We start from the raw sequence: 22,872 nt of genomic DNA on the forward strand, positions 1-22,872 counted from the left end.
GCTGCGTTTCTATTGCGTCTTAACGACCCTCAACATGGCTGACGATGGCTGCGGCTAACAATGCTAACTTGTAGACATTCCAGACAGAGCAAACGATAACAATGAGGAGAATCGTTTTGTAAGGTGTCGTACATTGTACGAGGATATGCTGCTCTTGGCATAGCAAATAGCGCTGAATCTCAAATGCAATCATTTTACATTGACATCATTAGTTAATGCAGCGGCTGAGTGATTCATGTAGCTGGCTTGCAGCACACGTCCCCCATTGGTGGTATTGGAAAACATGCTAGTGAGCATTGCTACTTCAACCTACATGTTATTCTGCTTTGACCTTCACTGTCTTAAGTGATAGAGTCACTATGTAGATGGCCCCATTCTGGCACAGCGAGTCAGAGTATCATTAATCACCTAGCAGAGGGGCCTTGGCTGTATGTATGGCGTGTGTAAAAGCCCAGCCAGAGCCCACGTGGGTGAAACAAACCATTTCGTTTTGAGGTGCTCAAATTTCTGCTCACTTGTGTTAAGTATCCTGCAGCCGTTTAATGATCTCAGGCTGTGACGTGCTGTGCGGCTCTTACATTTCTCATCATTTCACATGAACGTGAAGAATGGCCTAGAAACTAGAAAAGGATTTGGTACTTATTTCTGGAGGAGCAAATGTTCAATTAAACACTTCACACACACTGGATTTGCCAATTTGCTGTTATGGACTCCAATTTGCACAGAATTTTTCCCTCAGCTATTATCGTGCTTTGTTATAAAACAAAGCGAGTTGCACCAGAAAAACACGCTGCATTGGAATCTGAAGGAATGTTTGTAAAACAAACCTGTTTCCTCGGCTACAAAGCTCTCAAAAAAAGGTTCATGTTGTGTCTGAAGGGTACAACTCGATATATAATAATATATAACGTGGAGGACGTGTGAGTGTTTGGTTAATAAGACACAGTAAGGTAGGGACGCTGAGTGTCCCTCGAGCGGGGAATTAAACTTGCCCTCTCAGTAACCTGATGATTTACACATTCACAAGGCTGCTTGCAGCTACACGGCGCATTCATAAATACTGATTTATGAACCGTGCCAGCTTAATCTGGAATGAAATGATAGCTTGTGACGGGCCGTGGAACAGTGTGTCTAGACTGTTTGGCTAAACGAAAAAGTAAAGGTTCCTTCTGTCGCTAAACATTTGCTGAAGAAAAATACAGCCCCCCCCCCCCCCCCCCCACCCCGACTCCCCCGATTTTTAGACCGATCAAAGACTTTGCAACTAAACGTGTGCTTATAAATGTGTGTTGTTAAATCCAAAAGAGGAACAGAGAGGTTTCTCTTTAATCTCCCCCAATGAGTCATGACGGTGAGGCTGAGGAATGCTTATTTTTTCATTTTTGCCTTTTAAAGTTGGCTGAACATCAAAGAGGGGCGCTTTTCTTTTTATATAAAGTAGCCCTTGACGTCCTGAAACTCCTGGACTTATTTTTCTGCAACGGCGTTGATGTGGCCAACACAACACCCCTCTGACCTCTCTGCACCACAACCGGCCTCCACGGCTGCACACTGCTTAAAACATTGTCTCTGTTTTGCCTTTTCAGGCTCTGTAACCTTCAACATCCAGATGACGTGGCGTGCAGCGGCATTGATCAAAGCTGACTGGTTTGCATATCCTTTATTGTCTTCCTTGGGGTGAGAGTTTTGTCTCTTCAGTGTTGTCCTGGATGTCGGTTACATTTAAAGGAGCACTTTCCAGCATTTGGGGGATCCAATGGTCAAAAGGGAATACTAATAATTTAATATTTTAAGTGTATATTGGTCTACTTGTATCCTCCATTACCGTCTGGTACGCTGCAGCCACAGCCAAGGACAAGGGCAGGCTGCAGCGCGTCATCCGCTCTGCAGAGAGGGTGATCGGCTGCAATCTGCCGTCCCTGCAGGACTTGTTGTCAAGGGTGCGTGGGGGAGACAGGACTCAGACTTCTCGGAAAACAAAAGACTTTAATAGTCAAAAGGCAAAATCAAAAGGATAAGGGGCAAAAACACATAGGAACCAGGGGAAAAACCGCAGGCATGAAACTATGAACATCCACGACGATAGACAATGACGCGACAAGTGACACGCGGCTTAAATACACAAGGGAGGTGCAGGTGATTGGACACAGGTGGAAACTATTAGACGATCACAGGGGATGACATGACAAGGTTGTCACTTCCTGTCCGCTAGTGCACTTTATTTTTTTATTTTTTAATATTTTTAACTTTAACTTTATTCTTTTATTTTAAACTAACCCATAGTCTATTCTATTAGCCCATAGCATTAGCATTTTTATTTTATTACTTGTGCACTGCTGTCTTGTCGTCTATTGTCATACTGGCTACTGTTACGCACCAACCGCCAAGTCCTTGTATATCTGACATATTTTCATATTTTGATTCCTGATAATCCCCTCAGCTAATAACTTAACTTGGCACATTTGGAACTAAACAGACAAGAGCTGCATGTTGTAGGAGTGGAAATAGTGTCAGTTTATCATGAGAGGGATATAGTGTGTGTTTTTTTTCAGCCAACAAAGTGTGCGTATAAGCACCACACATGCCGCACAAAAAACCCATCATTTGCCACAGTGTTTGGATGTTAAGATGTCTACCTTCTTTTGGTTTTTAATGAATATAGTTGACCTGATTCAAGGCTGAATCAACCTGGCAAGTGTTCAATCAGCCTCGCAAACGCATTCTGTGCTGTGATGCCTGAGTTAAACGGACACCTACTCATACAAGTTCCCTTGATTGTTTGCCTGATTGATTAATAAAACAGGAACAAGCAGCCTGTCTGATCATTTTCATGTCTTTTTCTGCCCGGCTCCGCTTGTCACCATCTTCACTACAAAAGAAAAAAAAAAAACGTTTCAACTTTACAGTGACGAGCTCCTGACTGCTTTTTAATTAAACACATCCAGTGTTTAAGCCAAGACTTGCACTTTAAATGGCAATAGTTAAAGTTCCAGTGCTTTGTAATTCTCAGACAACACACACTTCACGCCTCACACTGCTTAAAATGGAAATTTAACTCCTTTCAAACACTTGTTTACAAAGACATCACGCTTCCTTTGCCCAAATGAATACTATTTGCTTAGAATCAGAGAAAGTAGAGCAGCACACCACAATTCAGTGTCTTTCATTAGTGGCGTATAGTGACAACTCCACAGGTTGTGGGGCCATTTTGTACGCAAAAATGGCTGCAAAAGACAAATGAATGAATGCAAAAGAAGGGACGAGAGAATTTGATAAAACCTGAATTCAGGGTCTATGAACACTATGATGTCTCACATATACAAAACTACCAGCTGTAACCACTCTGCACCCGCAAGGAGTCAATGCTCACGTGCGTGCGTACACTCCCAAGAGCAGACTGCACAAGCAGGTTGACATTTGAAATGCAAATAGCCATTAAAATGTCAGAAATTTCTTGTGCACCCAACTTCCTTGTTGAAAAGATACACATTTGCAGAAAAAGGACATATGTCATGATTCATTGTGAGAGCCTTTGAAGAATCCAATGAGAGGGTTCAGTAGAGACATTCAGAACTTTTAACTGGTGAGAGTGGGTCTGTGACGGCTGCTTGTGTCATTTTACAGTGTTTATTTTGTACACATTAGTGTTGACTGGTCGTTATGACTCGCATCACAAAATTGACGAATTCAAGTCAATTTGCGGTCAGTGTTACCAACAGCAGGAAGAAAATGGACGCATGCATATTTCTGGAAAAACAAATTCATCTATATTTTGCATATTTTACTAGTTATTTTATAGCCAAACATTAGCAAATTTTTGCATTTGGTGTTAAAAAAGTGTTGCAAAGATAATTTTTCTGAACATTTTGTTTAGTTTATCACTTATTTTCTGCAATAGTCCAAAATCCAATGAAAAATTGGAGAAGTTAACTTCCATGGTTGGGGAAACATCTGCACACAAATAGTTAACCAGGCCTTTGCAAAGCAGAGGGAGAGAGAGAGAGAGAAAGAGAGAGAGAGATATGGAGCAAGACTAGAAGTGAGTGAGAAAGAAAACAGCAAAGAAGAGAAAGAGAAGGATAGACAGAAAGGCAAAGAGAGGGAGAGGGTGAGTGAGTGAGTGAGTGAGAGTGAGGGGGAAGGAGGGGTGGCGTCAGGATATCTATATCTATATATATATATATATATATATATATATATAGATACCCTGACGTGTATATATATATATGTCAGTTTGCAAAATGAGGTGTCTTAAGAACTCTGAATATGACCATGTGACCAACATGGGAAGCTCATTGCTCTCTGTTCATCCTCGTGGACAGCAAGGAGGCTTTGTTGGGTACTGGACAGACTGCGATGGGCGTCTCGGTCATCCGTCCCTATGCCGGCCCTGAAGAAAAGTCTTCAGATATTGGCTTTGTCTTTGAAGGCATCGAACTGAATTTGAAACACATTTGACTTATTTATGGTAAATCCATAAACCTGTTTGAATTCCAAACAAAGGCAGAGAAAATCATGTCTTGCTGGGATCCTACAATGTATTGGAATCCAATTGGGGTCAATGTCTCTGAAGCAGTTTGTGTAGTTTAAACACCAACATCCACACAAAGACTCACAACACATGTAGAGTCAGTTCGGTCTCCGTTAGTTCCGTTAGAGCAGTTGATCTGAGAAGTGATGTCTCTTGAAGGCTTCTTAGTCTTGTTTTTCTTGGTAAGGAATCCATTGTCAAGTCTTCAACCGGTGAAATGCTGAAACGAACATTACCACCCTGTATAGAATTTGAGTACTTGATGCCTTGCCAGCTCCTCGATCATTTCATACTCAACATTTCCAGGATGTCCTCCAGTTTTTATTTTTTTGTTGGGGACTTTTTCCCAGTAATGACTCCAGTTTCCATCACTGTCTGCTCCAAAACCAAACACATGGACCTGGAAACCATCGGTAAGCAATTTCAGAATCAGAAGACGTGATAGAGGCTTTAATAAATCTCACTAAACGACACAAGATTACTTCTTCATCGAAATTAGCTTCCACTCGATAATCATCAGTGATTTACATTCACTCCATTTAAAAATAAACTTACCTCGTCACAAATGTGCAGGGCAAGAGCCAAAGCCATGAAGCCGGTGGAGGGATAAGCGCCCTTCTTTTGCAGCCACACTTGATGAATATTCCTCATAAAAGCTGGGTTAACGACCATCGCCTGTTATGAAATCAGAATTAGTCTTTCAATGTATTTTATCAACCATTACCTCTGGAGCAGATTTATTGTTGAATACGTACAAAAAATGACACTCACCAAATCCTTGTTGAATAAGGATTTTCTTGGCACATGGGGAAAAAAGCATGAAATGTCAAACTCAAACATCTATTGGTTGTATGTAAAGCAGCGGTTAAATGAACCCGTCTTATTTCACATAGAAACTTTTTAAAGAAATTCAATGAAACAGCTTCTTTCCTTTAACTACATGAAAGAAAAACTACCACCAGCACTCCGTTTTTGAATTTCATGTAAATTATGCTGCAAGATTTTTCATGCACAGGCTTTATTATGCAAATATTACTTAGTATCAGGAGCAAGTGGTTTTCCCAACGGATGGTCAGTTGTGAGGGACGCTTGTGGCGTATTTGTACCTGTAAGTGAACAGAGGCCGTCTTCACTCGTGCTTATTTCCTCTAACGTGGTGGTGGGAATGCAGAGGAATATACAAAGCTAGTAGCATATATTAAAATGAACCCGCTGCCATGTTTGGAGTTGGCGGCCTCGTTAGAGAAGTAATCCATGCAAAACCTCTACAAACTAACAACTTGATATTATACAATTCAAAGAGGGTTGAGTCGCTTTATGCTGTACAATCACTAGGGATTTCATAGTGCTCTGTTCAATGAGATTAAAGTTCATGACAACGGTGGGTTGGATAATAGTGACATGTTATGTGGCCCTGAATGTTACTGATTTACTGTTCACCACAAATGAAACACAACTCCTCCCTCAGTACCGCTGGTGGACTTTAGCAGGCTGGAACATCAGCTTCAGAAGACAAACCGTAGCATAGAGCGGAAATGAAAAACGTGACTCACTTTCCAGAAGGTTGTGTGCTGAGGACCCTCGTAATCCATTCAAGATCTCGTATCTTAAAGGTAAACAGCACCGGACGAGTGGTGTTATCTATCTGAGAAGCACTCTCCAGGTACATGACATGATGAGTTGTTCTGTTCCCGACATCGGATTCAAAGCCTTTGGAATGACCCCTGTTGATTCTAAATGGTACAAAGGGATGTATTTCACAAGTCAATGCAACAAATTTGGACACTGAAAAACATCATTCATATCTGTTTCGGCTCAATTACCTTATGACGTAGTCCTGAAAATCGATGAAAAGTCCGTAATGCGATTTTAACAAATTACGAGAGTTTCCCACCACAGCACAAGTCCTGCAGCGGCCGGGGCTGGATGCTTCAAGGGGAGGGTTGTCTGGGATCAGCTGAAAAACCCTTTCCATGTTTTTTCTGTATTCACTGATGTTACGTCCTTCAGGCTGTAGGCGCTGTCAGGAGCACCAAACATTACTAGTCGTTAGACCACGTGAGTCATACAAACTACACAGATTGGCAGTACTATTTAGAGTAAGAAATATTTTTGAAATTCCTTGATTATATTGTGAAATGCATGAATGTATATATTGCTTCATGAACTAAATTGACAAATTAGTCCTCAAACAAATGACGGTTAATTTAATCTTTTAATACTTCCAGGAGGATGATGCCCTCGGTTGGCTGGTTGTACGCCGCGTGCGCCGGTACTGACAGAGTGAGTGTGCATCTCCATGTCCGTCCAAAACTGCTGTTTTATAACTTAACCACTAGTGGTCCCAGACCGGTGTGGAGCACAAGGAAGGACACAGCTGAGAGAATCCCCAATCCTCCCACTACAACAATGAGCTCCACGTGGCAAAAAAGCTGAACATGTTTTACTGTTGCTTTGAAAGATGGGGCTCACTATGTCCCAATACCCAAACCACCAGGTGCCCGTACTCTGCCCCCCCCCCCCAAATGCATCAAAATGTACCTTCCACCAGTTGTAATCCTCTTCTGGCAGACTGTAGTTCCTGGATAAAAGTGGTTGTGGAAACTTCCTCAAACCCTCAATGGCCAACGTATCATTTTCAAATAGACATCGGTCACAAGCACAGGATCTTTGTTCCTGAGGCGGAACGTATCGGGAGACTTCTCCCAAAAAAACACAGATGCCAGAAACACTCAGAAAGAAAATGAGCAGGCGAACAATTGTTTTCATCTTGGACGTGTGAGGCCGAATGGGAAGCCGCTCAAATCTGTAGATGAAGCCTGTGGCGAAACACACAAGGATTATGGTCAGTGGTGGAATAGGTTCAATCAACCACGCATCCTTTGGGGGGGGTCGTGTCCCCCCCCAATATTGAGAAAATAGTAGTTTTCGCCCCCACACCCCGTCGGCCGTAGTGTCCGCGCCCCCCAATGTCTAAACCATGGTTACACCTTTGGGTTCAATCAATGTGTGGTGTTTTAATTCCAATTGTATCCATTTTTTACTTCACGTTAACATGAAGTATTGTGCTTTATTAGTTAAGTCTGAGGCTGTGTCCACAATGTTCCTGTGACGACTCGCAGGGACTGTGAAGATTAACTTCCTGTTTTTATTTCTGTAACCAGTGCATTTCTTGTATTTAGTTCCTCGCCCTTCGTTTCTCCCCACAGCTGAGTTTGGTTTGCAATTACCTCCACCTGTATTTACGCCTCAGTCCCCCTCTTGTCTGTGTCAGAGTATCTTTTGTCCCTTCCCGAGTTGCATGTTTTGTATTCTGGTATTCCAAGTGTTGGTTTGTGGTTATCTTGTTGTGTTACTTCTTTGCCAGGCCCTTTTCCTCTTTTTGCATTTCTACCAGAGCGTGTGAAGTCCGCCTGTGCCTTTTGTTTCACGTTACTTTTTTTCTGCAAGTAGAAGGTTCCAAACCTGGAAAGAAGTTTTACGTTGCCTTATTGCTCTGCACCCGAGTCGAAGTCCTGACGGCTCACAGTTCCCTTCTTCTCGGTGCCAACCGGCTTTGTTTGACAGCTCGGAGCTCTTTAATCAAGGAACGTCAGAGAGGCATGACGCGGAGTCAAAGGCGCGCGACCCGACGCACAGACACCTGATTGGACAATCCGGCGCAACTCCAATATTCACCGAGAGAATAAGATACCTGCCACCACTGCGATTTCGATTTCGATTTTGAATTCATTAAAGATTGTTCTGGTAAAATTAAATATCGTCTGCAGCCATTTATATACAATTTATAAAAATAAAAATAGTATAAACGTTGTTTTCCATTTCCTTGTGGAAATCCAAATCGACCTGTGAATGTCCACACATTATTGAGTGTTGATTACCGACCACTGGAAACTTGATGGGTGGATATTAAAAGTAGCTCGTTGGGTCTCTAGTTTAATTCATCGTTATGACTGAAATGATACCTCGAGCGTTGTAAGTTACACTCAGACTGAGATTGTCACCACTGTGTCCATTCGCAAATAAGGGAAAACTCTCACAAACTGTCAAATAGATTGTTTGAAAATATAGTCATCAAAAGCGCAAAGCAGTCTTGCATTGGAAAGACAAATCAGCTCGTCTTTAACAAATGTATCTTTTATTTTTAGGATAGATTATTTATCAAAATAAAGTTATTGAATTTCCGTTACTGTAATATTTTAGTTTTGTCTTACCTTAACGGACGGTAAATTTTCTCAGTTATTTTGAGTTTAAAGTCTAAAAGACAACAATTGCCCGCAGAACTTGTCTCCGTTGGTGTGCGTTCTGGTCCGTGAGTCTGCGGCGGTTCAACAGGTGGCCGCTGGTTTGATTCCGCAGTGACTCAGCGCCGTGCACAGATGCCAGCAGGGGTGAAAGACGAAGTCAGCTACGCGACAGGTACGCAGGGTCCGCCTCCAGGTCCGGATGTTAATCCGCTGTCATATTGACAGACATTTGTTATTCTTAATTTACTGGACGACATTTAGATGGGTCCCCCCCCCCCCCCCCCATCGACAGTTCCAGCTGCATTAAGCAATGGTTAAATAAGAAAAATAGAATTGTACAGTCTAACCAGGGAGCTGTGACGTTTTTTTTCCAGGAGGATGCAAAACACAAACCCCCTGCAGCTAGGGATCATATTTTACATTAAATTACATCATATTTCTGTGAGAACGGCAGCACGAGAGTAAAATATGGAAAGCACGACTGAAAGACTTTTGAGCTTGTAAGTCTGGGGTTTAACACTCACTTTGCTGATAATAAAGCCGAGATATTCAATAACTGTCCCGGCAAACTGGTACCTTGAGGTGGTTACTTTTCTGCCTTCAGGTGATTCTTGTGTTCCTCTCAGGTGTCACTGTGGGTAATGGTGTCATCCTATATGGGCGACCAACGTGATCTCCAAAACCTGTTCGTAAAAATGTATACGAAAATCTTGAACATACAAATTCGTAGTGATACATACTAAATAAATACGGACTGCGACTGATGACGTCGCCCTATTCAAAGTGAACGGGGACCTGCGCCCCGTAAACACACTTCTTGAAGTCTAACCATGTAAAATAAACGTGTTATAATTGCATTTTCAACGAGAAATTAATGTTAAATTGTGAGAATAGAATACTAACCCTAACCCCCTCAAAAAATCCAACATGGCGGAGAGACGTTCACTCAAGAATCCGACATGGTCCGCCATGTTGTTGCATGTAATGTGATTATAGGCTCCAGTAAAATCTGAAAAAAGAACAACTTAACCTGGTATGTTGATCGTTGGAATGGAGGCAAAATGAACGGGCACAGAACCACAGTGAACAGGAAGAAAACGGCCTCCTCTATGTTCTTCTTCATGGCGTAAAGGAGGTGAATAGAGAATACGGTTAAAAGACGGCTGAAAGAGAATAAGAGAAATTCTTAATGCCAGAGGCTGTGAGAACGAAGACACACACGGCCTGCAGAGGGGGGGTAAAGAACATGTGCTGTAACACATAACTCAGTTTTTGTATTTCCCGCCTCCATTTTGTATTTACATTCAACGGTGCCTTCCCTGCCTCCATTGTGAAATTATTCTAACATGTTTTTTCCAATTATTAGGGCTGTGTGATTTTTCTGCCTGCATTTTAAACACTCCATAGATATTTTCTAGGCTCTCTGTGATTCTTTCTGTTTTAACATGTATAGAACATGTATGTTCTGTGGGTTTTCCGTGCATGCTGTTTTGTTTGTATAATTGTTTATGATTGTTCCAACACAATTTTCCCATTTATTGTCTAAACATTTTAACAATGGCTGAGTTTGAGAGACTCTCTGATTGGTGTTTGTGACAACGGAGGGAAACATTTAAATGAATGGGAAATAATGCGATTTGAGTAACAGCTGTAGATATTGTTGTACATAACGTAAAAGTTGTTATTTTCTCTTAAACTTAGTGATAGGCTGCCGAGTGTGCACGGTACATCTCATACAGCATCTTAATGATGGAACCAGATCATAGGATAACATTAGTAGTAGCAGTACAGAATGGAAAACGTTGTTACAGACCATCATCCTGTAATGATTCTATTAACAAATCATACGTTTAACTACAGATGAGATATTGACGATCTATTATTGTCGTTGGAATGCATGAATGTACTAGGTCACTAAATAACTGTGATTTAAGTTCTGTGTTCCCAGGCACAGAACGCAGGCAAAGATTTTTCTGTGTATCATGCTTTAATATATTTTGTCAATATCACTGCATAAGGACGATTATTTTCTTAATTTTCTTGCTTTTCAAATTAGAGGAAGCGCTCGCCAGTCGTCGTCCAACTTTGAGACAATGCAGAGAAGATGCTCCATGTTGTGAAACAGGGTAAGAATAAAGTTGGACACACACGGGGCCCCGCGAGACCAACCAGTATCCAGTGTTTTACTCCCACGTTTAAACGCCAGTAGACACAAATATCACATGTTGTCAGAATAGCTTGGTTCTCATGACAAGATGGAGAAACCAGGTCTCCCCGAAGCCACGGATGGATTGGGATTCGTCCAACCCAGTACTTCCCAAACAGGGGAGGGGGAGGTCGCCTTGAGACGTTGTCATGGTGACAGACTTTCACAAGCCACCTTTTAGGAGGTGAGGTCAATTAAGTCCTTTAGGAGTCAGGGTTTCGGGGGGGGGGGGCATGAGATTGAGCCTGTGTGTTGTATCATGTTACGGTACACAGACGATCAAATAGAAGTCCAGGTCTGACATCTACTGGTGAACAGCATGAGCGATACTGTCAGGCACCGAGGGCCTCATTTTCTGACGCGTTGGCGCCCACTAAAGGCGTAAATTCAATTCAACGATTCTTATTGTCAGTTACACACGCCCTGTGTATTGAAATTCCTGTGCTTGCCTTTTCTGGAAAGCCAACCAATTTTAAAATAAAAATACAATATTTACATAAATGTGCATGAAATAAAAATGAAAATGAGGTAAGGATATGGCACAAATGAGGTAAGGGGAAAAGTGCAAAACTGAGCACGTTGTAAAAGAAAAAAACTTAAATTAAATGAACCGTGTGCAATATAAATTAACAGTACAGTAACAGTAAGTGAAATCCTAAGTGCAGACCAGTTGTGAATTAGGCTATAGAGTCCTCTCAGCTGATGATGGCTCTATTGGCAGTGGGGAAAAAAAAGAGTTTTTCAGTCTGGTGGTCCTGCATTTGGCACCTCTGTACCTCCTGCCTGAGGGTAGAAGCGTGAACAGACCATGTTGGGGGTGGGTGGGGTCTTTGAGAATGGAGGCAGCTCTCCTGTGAACCCCGCGGTGGTAGATGCTCTGCAGAGAGGGCATTGGGGTCTTGGTGATCTTTTCTGCTATCCTCACCACTCTCTGCAGGCGTTTGCGGTCCATGGTGGATGCGCTAGGGTGAGCGAGCACGTGTACAGAATAAACCCATAATGTTGCTCAAGCACCTTTTGGCCTTTGTTTGCCTACTGACGGATCTCCCGGTTTTGACCTTGTCTGCCCGGTGATTAAATCTACTAGTCCCTCCCATCTTGGTCTGAGTCGTGCTTTTGGGTTCCATCGTGCACCGGTACCAGTAACCGTGACATGAATAGATGGACTCTGTGCCTCCCGCTCGGCCATATCCACCCCGTACGTGCTGCTCTTAAAAGGGGCCGCACCATTTTACATTACATTACGGGTCATTTAGCTGACGCTTTTATCCAAAGCGACTTACATTACGTTTTTAACCCATGGCTTTTAAATTTTGTCCGGGGAACAATTAGGGGTCAGGTGTCTCGCTCAGGGACACTTCGACATGGGACATGGGGCAGCCAGGACTCGAACCACCAACCTTGTGGTTCCCAGCGCACCCTCTTACAACACTACCCCCGCTCTGGATGGCAATTACCTAACTTAATGCCACCCCAGCGCAACACACATCTAATTCGACCCAGCTCTTTTTTTTCCCCACAGGTACAGCCCTCATTTGCATAGTTCATTCAGGGACAACCCGTCCCATTACAGGGTGCAACACAGCAATTTGCAGTCCTTTGTGCAGGGCACACATAGGGCGTGGGGCATTACATTCCTTTCCATTACAATCCTTGGCAAGACATTCATAAACTACACAAGTCATTTACTAGTCATAACACCACTTATGAGCATGTAAGAGCAACTAAACAGGAAAACATTTAATTTTGGCGAAGGGTTCCCTTCGGTTTTGGTTTGGGCACCTGCTGCCCAAAATGTCTATGCACGAGCCTGCTGTCCCACAAGTCGTTCGGCTGAATTTTTGATAACCCCGACCAGGCTCCAATTCTTGAACACGTAGTCTTACAGCCTGAGCCTGAGCCTTAGACTCGGTGTGCCGCTGCCTGCCTGGTTTGGTCTTGCTTTTCCCCGTTCTTGAAGAATTTCTGTTAATGGATTCAGGCCCTCAAACCTGTTTGTACCTTTTTGTGTTTTCCTCCTAATGGAGCGATTTTGAGTTTTGTGATCTTTGAACCAAATAAAGACGGCCTTTTTCGGTTCATTCTTCTCTTGGGTCGTCTCTTAAAACGTGGGCCTGACAGTCCCTGCGATTGGCTGGCGACCAATCCAGGGTATACGCCGCCTCTCGTTGGCTGGGATTGACTCCCGCGACACTGTGTGCAGGGTAAGCGGTTTGAAGATGGATTGTCACACAATTGACCACATCATAGTGTTATTTTTATCTTCACTGCATTTTTAATTTCATCTGCAGGTTATCAAACTGTCATTTCAGATCCTCCCACATCATCAGCTCATTACCCTCACCTGGTTCTCCTTGCCCTCACCCATGAAGCACATCCCCTCATCAGCCACTCACTATTTAAGCACGTCACGTCTGTTGTTCCCTGCCAGATTGTTTTGGCGAGTTTTCCAGCGTTTTCCCAGTAACCCCGTTTTACCTGTTTTGACCCTGCCTGCCTTTCAACCCCAGATTCTCTGCCTGCTCCTTTTTTGGATTTGTTCGCCTCCCTGATTGCCGCCCTGGTTCTGACCCCTGCCTGTTCCCGTCTACGGATTCCCTGCCTGCCTCTCTCAGATTTGTTTCCCTACTGACGGATCTCCCGGTTTTGACCTTGTCTGCCCGGTGATTAAATCTACTAGTCCCTCCCATCTTGGTCTGAGTCGTGCTTTTGGGTTCCATCGTGCACCGGTACCAGTAACCGGGACATAAATAGATGGACTCTGTGCCTCCCTCGGCCATATCCACCCCGTACGTGCTGTTCTTAAAAGGGGCCGCACCATTTTACATTACCTTACGGGTCATTTAGCTGACACTTTTATCCAAAGCGACTTACATTACGTTTTTAACCCATGGCTTTTACATTTTGTCCGGGGAGCAATTAGGGGTCAGGTGTCTCGCTCAGGGACACTTCGACATGGGACATGGGGCAGCCAGGACTCGAACCACCAACCTTGTGGTTCCCAGCGCACCCTCTTACAACACTACCCCCGCTCTGGATGGCAATTACCTAACTTAATGCCACCCCAGCGCAACACACATCTCATTCGACCCAGCTCTTTTTTTTCCCCACAGGTACAGCCCTCATTTGCATAGTTCATTCAGGGACAACCCGTCCCATTACAGGGTGCAACACAGCAATTTGCAGTCCTTTGTGCAGGGCACACATAGGGCGTGGGGCATTACATTCCTTTCCATTACAATCCTTGGCAAGACATTCATAAACTACACAAGTCATTTACTAGTCATAACACCACTTATGAGCATGTAAGAGCAACTAAACAGGAAAACATTTAATTTTGGCGAAGGGTTCCCTTCGGTTTTGGTTTGGGCACCTGCTGCCCAAAATGTCTATGCACGAGCCTGCTGTCCCACAAGTCGTTCGGCTGAATTTTTGATAACCCCGACCAGGCTCCAATTCTTGAACACGTAGTCTTACAGCCTGAGCCTGAGCCTTAGACTCGGTGTGCCGCTGCCTGCCTGGTTTGGTCTTGCTTTTCCCCGTTCTTGAAGAATTTCTGTTAATGGATTCAGGCCCTCAAACCTGTTTGTACCTTTTTGTGTTTTCCTCCTAATGGAGCGATTTTGAGTTTTGTGATCTTTGAACCAAATAAAGACGGCCTTTTTCGGTTCATTCTTCTCTTGGGTCGTCTCTTAAAACGTGGGCCTGACAGTCCCTGCGATTGGCTGGCGACCAATCCAGGGTATACGCCGCCTCTCGTTGGCTGGGATTGACTCCCGCGACACTGTGTGCAGGGTAAGCGGTTTGAAGATGGATTGTCACACAATTGACCACATCATAGTGTTATTTTTATCTTCACTGCATTTTTAATTTCATCTGCAGGTTATCAAACTGTCATTTCAGATCCTCCCACATCATCAGCTCATTACCCTCACCTGGTTCTCCTTGCCCTCACCCATGAAGCACATCCCCTCATCAGCCACTCACTATTTAAGCACGTCACGTCTGTTGTTCCCTGCCAGATTGTTTTGGCGAGTTTTCCAGCGTTTTCCCAGTTACCCCGTTTTACCTGTTTTGACCCTGCCTGCCTTTCAACCCCAGATTCTCTGCCTGCTCCTTTTTTGGATTTGTTCGCCTCCCTGATTGCCGCCCTGGTTCTGACCCCTGCCTGTTCCCGTCTACGGATTCCCTGCCTGCCTCTCTCAGATTTGTTTCCCTACTGACGGATCTCCCGGTTTTGACCTTGTCTGCCCGGTGATTAAATCTACTAGTCCCTCCCATCTTGGTCTGAGTCGTGCTTTTGGGTTCCATCGTGCACCGGTACCAGTAACCGGGACATAAATAGATGGACTCTGTGCCTCCCGCTCGGCCATATCCACCCCGTACGTGCTGTTCTTAAAAGGGGCCGCACCATTTTACATTACCTTACGGGTCATTTAGCTGACACTTTTATCCAAAGCGACTTACATTACGTTTTTAACCCATGGCTTTTACATTTTGTCCGGGGAGCAATTAGGGGTCAGGTGTCTCGCTCAGGGACACTTCGACATGGGACATGGGGCAGCCAGGACTCGAACCACCAACCTTGTGGTTCCCAGCGCACCCTCTTACAACACTACCCCCGCTCTGGATGGCAATTACCTAACTTAATGCCACCCCAGCGCAACACACATCTAATTCGACCCAGCTCTTTTTTTTCCCCACAGGTACAGCCCTCATTTGCATAGTTCATTCAGGGACATTACATTCCTTTCCATTACAATCCTTGGCAAGACATTCATAAACTACACAAGTCATTTACTAGTCATAACACCACTTATGCGACCAGAGCATGGAAGAGCAACTCAACAGGAAAACATTTTATTTTGGTGAAGGGTTCCCTTTGGTTTTGGTTTGGGCACCTGCCGCCCAAAATGTATTTATTTATTGCCTGTCGCAAAACAAATGTTTCCCCGGGCTGAGCCTAGTCTGAGTTGATTCAGTTGATTCTTCACCTCGGCTGACCGGCCTTGGCACCAACAAATGTTGCTGAGCAGGTTTAAGCACTTTGACAGGTGCTTGTCTTTCACTAGACAGATTATACAGCGCTGAAAAACAGTTAAGTTATAAATAGATTTTCTAAATAGCCGGATGGAAAAAGAAAGGTCGCAGCTCCCTGTAGAAATTAGACTGAGAATTAGGATGTAATTCTATTTGTCTTATTTAACCATTGCTTGATACAGCTGGAACTGTCCCCTCCATCGATAGTGGGGAAGAAACCTCTTACCTTATGCTGAAACTAAATGTCGTACAGTAAATTAAGATTGTCTGTCAATATGACAGCGGATTAACACCCGGACCAGGAGGCGGACCCTGCGTACCTGTCCCGTAACAGACTTCGGCTTTCACGCGCACCTTCCTTTGTGAGACAGACAGGCAAATTTCTCCTGACATCTGTGCACGGCGCTGAGTCACTGCGGAATAAAAACAGCGGCCACTTGTTGAACCGCCGCAGACTCACGGACCAGAACGCACACCAACGGAGACAAGTTCTGCGGGCAATTTTTGTCTTTTAGACTTTAAACTCGGAAAAGTGTGGTTACCGTCTGTTAAGGTAAACTAAAACATTAATACTTTTTAATGAATAATGCCAATAATTATAATCCTAATGACTGTATTAGTCTCCTTCTACTTTTTGTTATCATAACAGCAATGAAAATACAATAACTATTATGTTTTATTTTTGATTAATAATCAATTCTGAGGATAAAAAAAAATATATATATGTTATTAATTTGTACGGCAGCCGTAACGTCTGACATAAAGACGAGCTTGGCTTTCCAATTCCAAACTGCTTTGTGCTTTTGATGATTGTTTGTTCAAACAACCTATTTGTTTATAAGAGTTTCCCTTATTTATTCTCAGTCAAGTGTAATTTACAAGGCTCGAGGTATCATTCCAGTTATAATGATGAATTAAACTAATTAATATTCACCACCGGAGCACAAATGAGAGACCAAACGGAGTACAGTACAGTACTACAGTACTGTTAAAATGAAGTAAAAGACTGATGAAATTGTAATTACAATACCACACATTTATTGAACCTACTTCATAACATTCCGTCACTGACCATTATCCTTTTGTATTTCACCCCAGGCTTTATCTACAGGTTGGAGCGGCTTCCCATTCACACTGCCGCACCCAAGATGAAAACAAAAGCGCGCCTGCTCATTTTATTTTTGAGTGTTTCTGGCGTCTGTGTTTTTTGGAGAGAAGTGTCACAATACGTTCCGCCTCAGGAACAAAGATCCTGTGCTTGTGACCGATGTCTATTTGAAAATGATACGTTGGCCATTGAGCGTTTGAGGAAGTTTCCACAACCATTTTTATCCAGCAACTACAGTCTGCCAGAAGAGGATTTCAAATGGTGGAGGGTAAGTTGTGACCTAACAACATAACAGTCTCTCAACCTGCAGTTTAAATCCGGATCAGAAAGTAAAATACCTTCACGTTTGACAGTCGCATTTTGGGGATTCTCTCAGCTGTGTTATCCCCTGTGCTCCTTACCGGCCTGGGACCACTAGTAATGTTTGGTGCTCCTGACAGGTCATACAGCGTGGAGGCGGTAACATCAGTGAATACAGACAAAAGATGTCAAGGATTTTTCAGCTGATCCCAGACAACCCTCCTCTTGAAGCATCCATCCCCGGCCGATGCAGGACTTGTGCTGTGGTGGGAAATTCACGTAATTTGTTAAAATCACATTACGGACCTTTCATAGATTTCCAGGACTACGTCATAAGGTAAATGAGCTGAAACAAGCATGAATGTTTTTCATCAAAGTCAGAAACTATGGTTCAAATCACATGTCAGTTTTGTTCCCGACAATAACATTGACTTGTGAAATACATCCTTTTGTACAATTTAGAATCAACAGGGGTCATTCCAAAGGCTTTGAATCCGATGTCGGGAACAGAACAACTCATCATGTCATGTACCTGGAGAGTGCTTCTCAGTTAGATAACACCACTCGTCCGGTGCTGTTTACCTTTAAGATGAGGGATCTGCCATGGATTACGAGGGTCCTCAGCACACAACCTTCTGGAAAGTGAGTCATGTTTTTCATTTCAGCTCTAGTCTAGATGCTACGGTTTGTCTTCTGAAGCTGATGTTCCAGCCTGCTAAAGTCCACCAGCGGTACTGAGGGAGGAGTTGTGTTTCATTTGTGGTGAACCGTAAATCCATAAGATTCAGGGCCACATAACATGTCACTATTATCCAACCCACCGTTGTCATGAACTTTAATCCGATTGAACAGAGCACTATGAAATCCCTAGTGATTGTACAGCATAAAGCGACTCAACCCTCTTTGAATTGTATAATATCAAGCTGTTAGTTTGTAGAGGTTTTACATGGATTACTTCTCTAACGAGGCCGCCAACTCCAAACATGGCAGCGGGTTCATTTGAATGAATGCTACTAGCTTTGTATATTCCTCTGCATTCCCACCACCACTTTAGAGGAAATAAGCACGAGTGAAGACGGCCTCTGTTCACTTACAGGTACAAATACGCCACAAGCGTCCCTCACAACTGACCATCCGTTGGGAAAACCACTTGCTCCTGATACTAAGTAATATTTGCATAATAAAGCCTGTGCATGAAAAATCTTGCAGCATAATTTACATGAAATTCAAAAACGGAGTGTTGGTGGTAGTTTTTCTTTCATGTAGTTAAAGGAAAGAAGCTGTTTCATTGAATTTCTTTAAAAAGTTTCTATGTGAAGTAAGACAGGTTCATTTAACCGCTGCTTTACATACAACCAATAGATGTTTGAGTTTGACATTTCATGCTTTTTTCCCCATGTGCCAAGAAAATTCTTATTCAACAAGGATTTGGTGAGTATTATTTTATATGTATTCAACAATAAAAACGTTATATGCTCCAGAGGTAATGGTTGATAAAATACATTGAAAGACTAATTCTGATTTCATAACAGGCGATGGTCGTTAACCCAGCTTTTATGAGGAATATTCATCAAGTGTGGCTGCAAAAGAAGGGCGCTTATGCCTCCACCGGCTTCATGGCTTTGGCTCTTGCCCTGCACATTTGTGACGAGGTAAGTTTATTTTTAAATGGAGTGAATGTAAATCCCTGATGATTGACAAGTGGAAGCTAATTTCGATAAAGAACAAATCATGTAATCTTGTTTCATTTAGTGCGATTTATTAAAGCCTCTATCACGTCTTCTGATTCTGAAATTGCTTACCGATGGTTTCCAGGTCCATGTGTTTGGTTTTGGAGCAGACAGTGATGGAAACTGGAGTCATTACTGGGAAAAAGTCCCCAACAAAAAAATAAAAACTGGAGGACATCCTGGAAATGTTGAGTATGAAATGATCGAGGAGCTGGCAAGGCATCAAGTACTCAAATTCTATACAGGGTGGTAATGTTCGTTTCAGCATTTCACCGGTTGAAGACTTGACAATGGATTCCTTACCAAGAAAAACAAGACTAAGAAGCCTTCAAGAGACATCACTTCTCAGATCAACTGCTCTAACGGAACTAACGGAGACCGAACTGACTCTACATGTGTTGTGAGTCTTTGTGTGGATGTTGGTGTTTAAACTACACAAACTGCTTCAGAGACATTGACCCCAATTGGATTCCAATACATTGTAGGATCCCAGCAAGACATGATTTTCTCTGCCTTTGTTTGGAATTCAAACAGGTTCATGGATTTACCATAAATAAGTCAAATGTGTTTCAAATTCAGTTCGATGCCTTCAAAGACAAAGCCAATATCTGAAGACTTTTCTTCAGGGCCGGCATAGGGACGGATGACCGAGACGCCCATCGCAGTCTGTCCAGTACCCAACAAAGCCTCCTTGCTGTCCACGAGGATGAACAGAGAGCAATGAGCTTCCCATGTTGGTCACATGGTCATATTCAGAGTTCTTAAGACACCTCATTTTGCAAACTGACATATATATATATATATATATATATATATATATATATATATATACACGTCAGGGTATCTATATATATATATAGATATAGATATCCTGACGCCACCCCTCCTTCCCCCTCACTCTCACTCATTCACTCACTCACTCACCCTCTCCCTCTCTTTGCCTTTCTGTCTATCCTTCTCTTTCTCTTCTTTGCTGTTTTCTTTCTCACTCACTTCTAGTCTTGCTCCATATCTCTCTCTCTCTTTCTCTCTCTCTCTCTCCCTCTGCTTTGCAAAGGCCTGGTTAACTATTTGTGTGCAGATGTTTCCCCAACCATGGAAGTTAACTTCTCCAATTTTTCATTGGATTTTGGACTATTGCAGAAAATAAGTGATAAACTAAACAAAATGTTCAGAAAAATTATCTTTGCAACACTTTTTTAACACCAAATGCAAAAATTTGCTAATGTTTGGCTATAAAATAACTAGTAAAATATGCAAAATATAGATGAATTTGTTTTTCCAGAAATATGCATGCTTCCATTTTCTTCCTGCTGTTGGTAACACTGACCGCAAATTGACTTGAATTCGTCAATTTTGTGATGCGAGTCATAACGACCAGTCAACACTAATGTGTACAAAATAAACACTGTAAAATGACACAAGCAGCCGTCACAGACCCACTCTCACCAGTTAAAAGTTCTGAATGTCTCTATTGAACCCTCTCATTGGATTCTTCAAAGGCTCTCACAATGAATCATGACATATGTCCTTTTTCTGCAAATGTGTATCTTTTCAACAAGGAAGTTGGGTGCACAAGATATTTCTGACATTTTAATGGCTATTTGCATTTCAAATGTCAACCTGCTTGTGCAGTCTGCTCTTGGGAGTGTACGCACGCACGTGAGCATTGACTCCTTGCGGGTGCAGAGTGGTTACAGCTGGTAGTTTTGTATATGTGAGACATCATAGTGTTCATAGACCCTGAATTCAGGTTTTATCAAATTCTCTCGTCCCTTCTTTTGCATTCATTCATTTGTCTTTTGCAGCCATTTTTGCGTACAAAATGGCCCCACAACCTGTGGAGTTGTCACTATACGCCTGTTACGACCCCCGGTCTTGTCTGTGTTCTGTGTGTGTGATAACCCTCCTCAGGTGGAGCTAATTGTCTTCATTACTCATCCGCCCTCCCGTGATCTCCTACAGCTGGTTCCTGTTTTCCCATCCTCCAATCGCATCGTCCCATCAGCTGTATTTATGTGTTTCTGGTTGTTCAGTCCATCTCTCTCAGGCAGGGTGTAAGGTTGTGTTTGGGGTGCTCTTGTGAAATTGGTTGTACATGGTGGAGTGTTTTGGAGTATTGAAAGTGTTAATCATTTGTATTTCGTGTGTCCTTCCCAGGGAGAACGGAAAGCACTTGGGAGTGTTAGGAAAGACGCCCTGGGCATACATCACCCGTAGGGATATCTCCTGTTATACACACCAGGTTAGATCTGAGCGATCCACCCCCTGTATTTCTGGTTAGGGCGCCTTGCTCGAGCGCCAGAGTAAATAAGTGTTTTGTGTAGGACGTTGGGACAGGTAAGGGGTGGGGTTTTGCTAATTTCTTTGTTTTGGATCAGCTCAGCCGTCCTCCCATTTCCCTCTATTGTTTTATTATTATTATTATTATTAATAAACTGGCACGTGCTATAGCCTGTTTAAACCAGACCCATCGATGTTGGTGTGATTACTTGCGCCCACACCCGGTCTCTGGCCGTCTGGGGTTCTTGGCAGCGCGGTGTATGTTCCCCTCCCCTCACGGGGTGCTGTACGTGCGTAACAACGCCACTAATGAAAGACACTGAATTGTGGTGTGCTGCTCTACTTTCTCTGATTCTAAGCAAATAGTATTCATTTGGGCAAAGGAAGCGTGATGTCTCTGTAAACAAGTGTTTGAAAGGAGTTAAATTTCCATTTTAAGCAGTGTGAGGCGTGAAGTGTGTGTTGTCTGAGAATTACAAAGCACTGGAACTTTAACTATTGCCATTTAAAGTGCAAGTCTTGGCTTAAACACTGGATGTGTTTAATTAAAGGCGTCAAGTACTCAAATTCTATAAGGGGTGGTAATGTTTGTTTCAGCATTTCACCAGAAAAAAAAGACTAAGAAGCCTTCAAGAGACATCACTTCTCAGATCAACTCCTCTAATGGAACTAACGGAGACCGAACTGACTCTACATGTGTTGTGAGTCTTTGTGTGGATGTTGGTGTTTAAACTACACAAACTGACATTGACCCCAAATGGATTCCAATTCACCGTAGGATCCCAGCAGGACATGAGTTTCTCTGCTTCGTTTTTTTTTTGGTTTATGATCCGGCTCAAAGGCCACAACAAATAGAGGAAACCACGCTCTACTACTACAGGTACTATCAGAAAAGGATGTTTATCTACCAAAGTAATTCAATTGAACGGATATAACAAATTTCTTTTTAACGCTTAACAACTGGCAAAACGTAATGCCATGTGGCTGGCAAAACGTAATGCCAGATTAACTAAACAAACAAAACACAGCAAAGAAAAACGCCATTGTGCTGGTGACCAGGAGAATACAATCCAATCTAGAGACAGTGGCCAGCTGCCTCTGATCTGCCTGGTGGCCTCAGCTCCACCAGGAAGTTCACCCTGTAACAAAAGACAGACAGAGACACACCCACAAAAACCCTGGCAGCCGTCCTGGGGCCGTCACATTTTTTTATAATGCACCACATAAATAGTAGTAGTAGGGAGTTCTGGGGATAAAAAAATGTACCAAAGTTAATAAAAATATTTTAAAGACAATTCACATTGTTTACTTGAAGCTACCGTTTTTATAATGTCTAATCACACTCAATTTATATTCATACGGTATCAGTTTTGAATGACTGATGTGTTACTGACTTTAGAGACACTAAGAAATAGTCAAGCTCTATA

General features: G+C 42.9%; 2 protein-coding genes across 2 annotated transcripts; one reads left to right on the forward strand and one right to left on the reverse strand.

Moving 5' to 3' along the window:
• Positions 1-4,742: 4,742 nt before the first annotated feature.
• Positions 4,743-8,896, reverse strand: LOC120826609 (CMP-N-acetylneuraminate-beta-galactosamide-alpha-2,3-sialyltransferase 1). Its single transcript, XM_040189052.2, has 7 exons — positions 8,746-8,896; positions 7,073-7,350; positions 6,355-6,551; positions 6,085-6,264; positions 5,303-5,327; positions 5,087-5,206; positions 4,743-4,931 (listed from the first exon to the last, which is right to left on the reverse strand). Exons 2-7 carry the CDS (start codon positions 7,298-7,300, stop codon positions 4,764-4,766), a joined length of 918 nt encoding a protein of 305 aa, XP_040044986.2. The 5' UTR covers positions 7,301-7,350; positions 8,746-8,896; the 3' UTR covers positions 4,743-4,763.
• Positions 8,897-16,363: 7,467 nt separating this feature from the next.
• On the forward strand, positions 16,364-19,436 carry LOC120826607 (CMP-N-acetylneuraminate-beta-galactosamide-alpha-2,3-sialyltransferase 1). Its single transcript, XM_040189049.2, has 7 exons — positions 16,364-16,577; positions 17,123-17,400; positions 17,573-17,769; positions 17,895-18,074; positions 18,839-18,863; positions 18,965-19,084; positions 19,248-19,436. Exons 2-7 carry the CDS (start codon positions 17,173-17,175, stop codon positions 19,413-19,415), a joined length of 918 nt encoding a protein of 305 aa, XP_040044983.2. The 5' UTR covers positions 16,364-16,577; positions 17,123-17,172; the 3' UTR covers positions 19,416-19,436.
• The last annotated feature ends 3,436 nt before the right edge of the window (positions 19,437-22,872 follow it).

Source organism: Gasterosteus aculeatus, chromosome 10 (assembly GCF_964276395.1).
Source record: "Gasterosteus aculeatus chromosome 10, fGasAcu3.hap1.1, whole genome shotgun sequence".
Lineage (NCBI taxonomy): Eukaryota > Metazoa > Chordata > Actinopteri > Perciformes > Gasterosteidae > Gasterosteus > Gasterosteus aculeatus.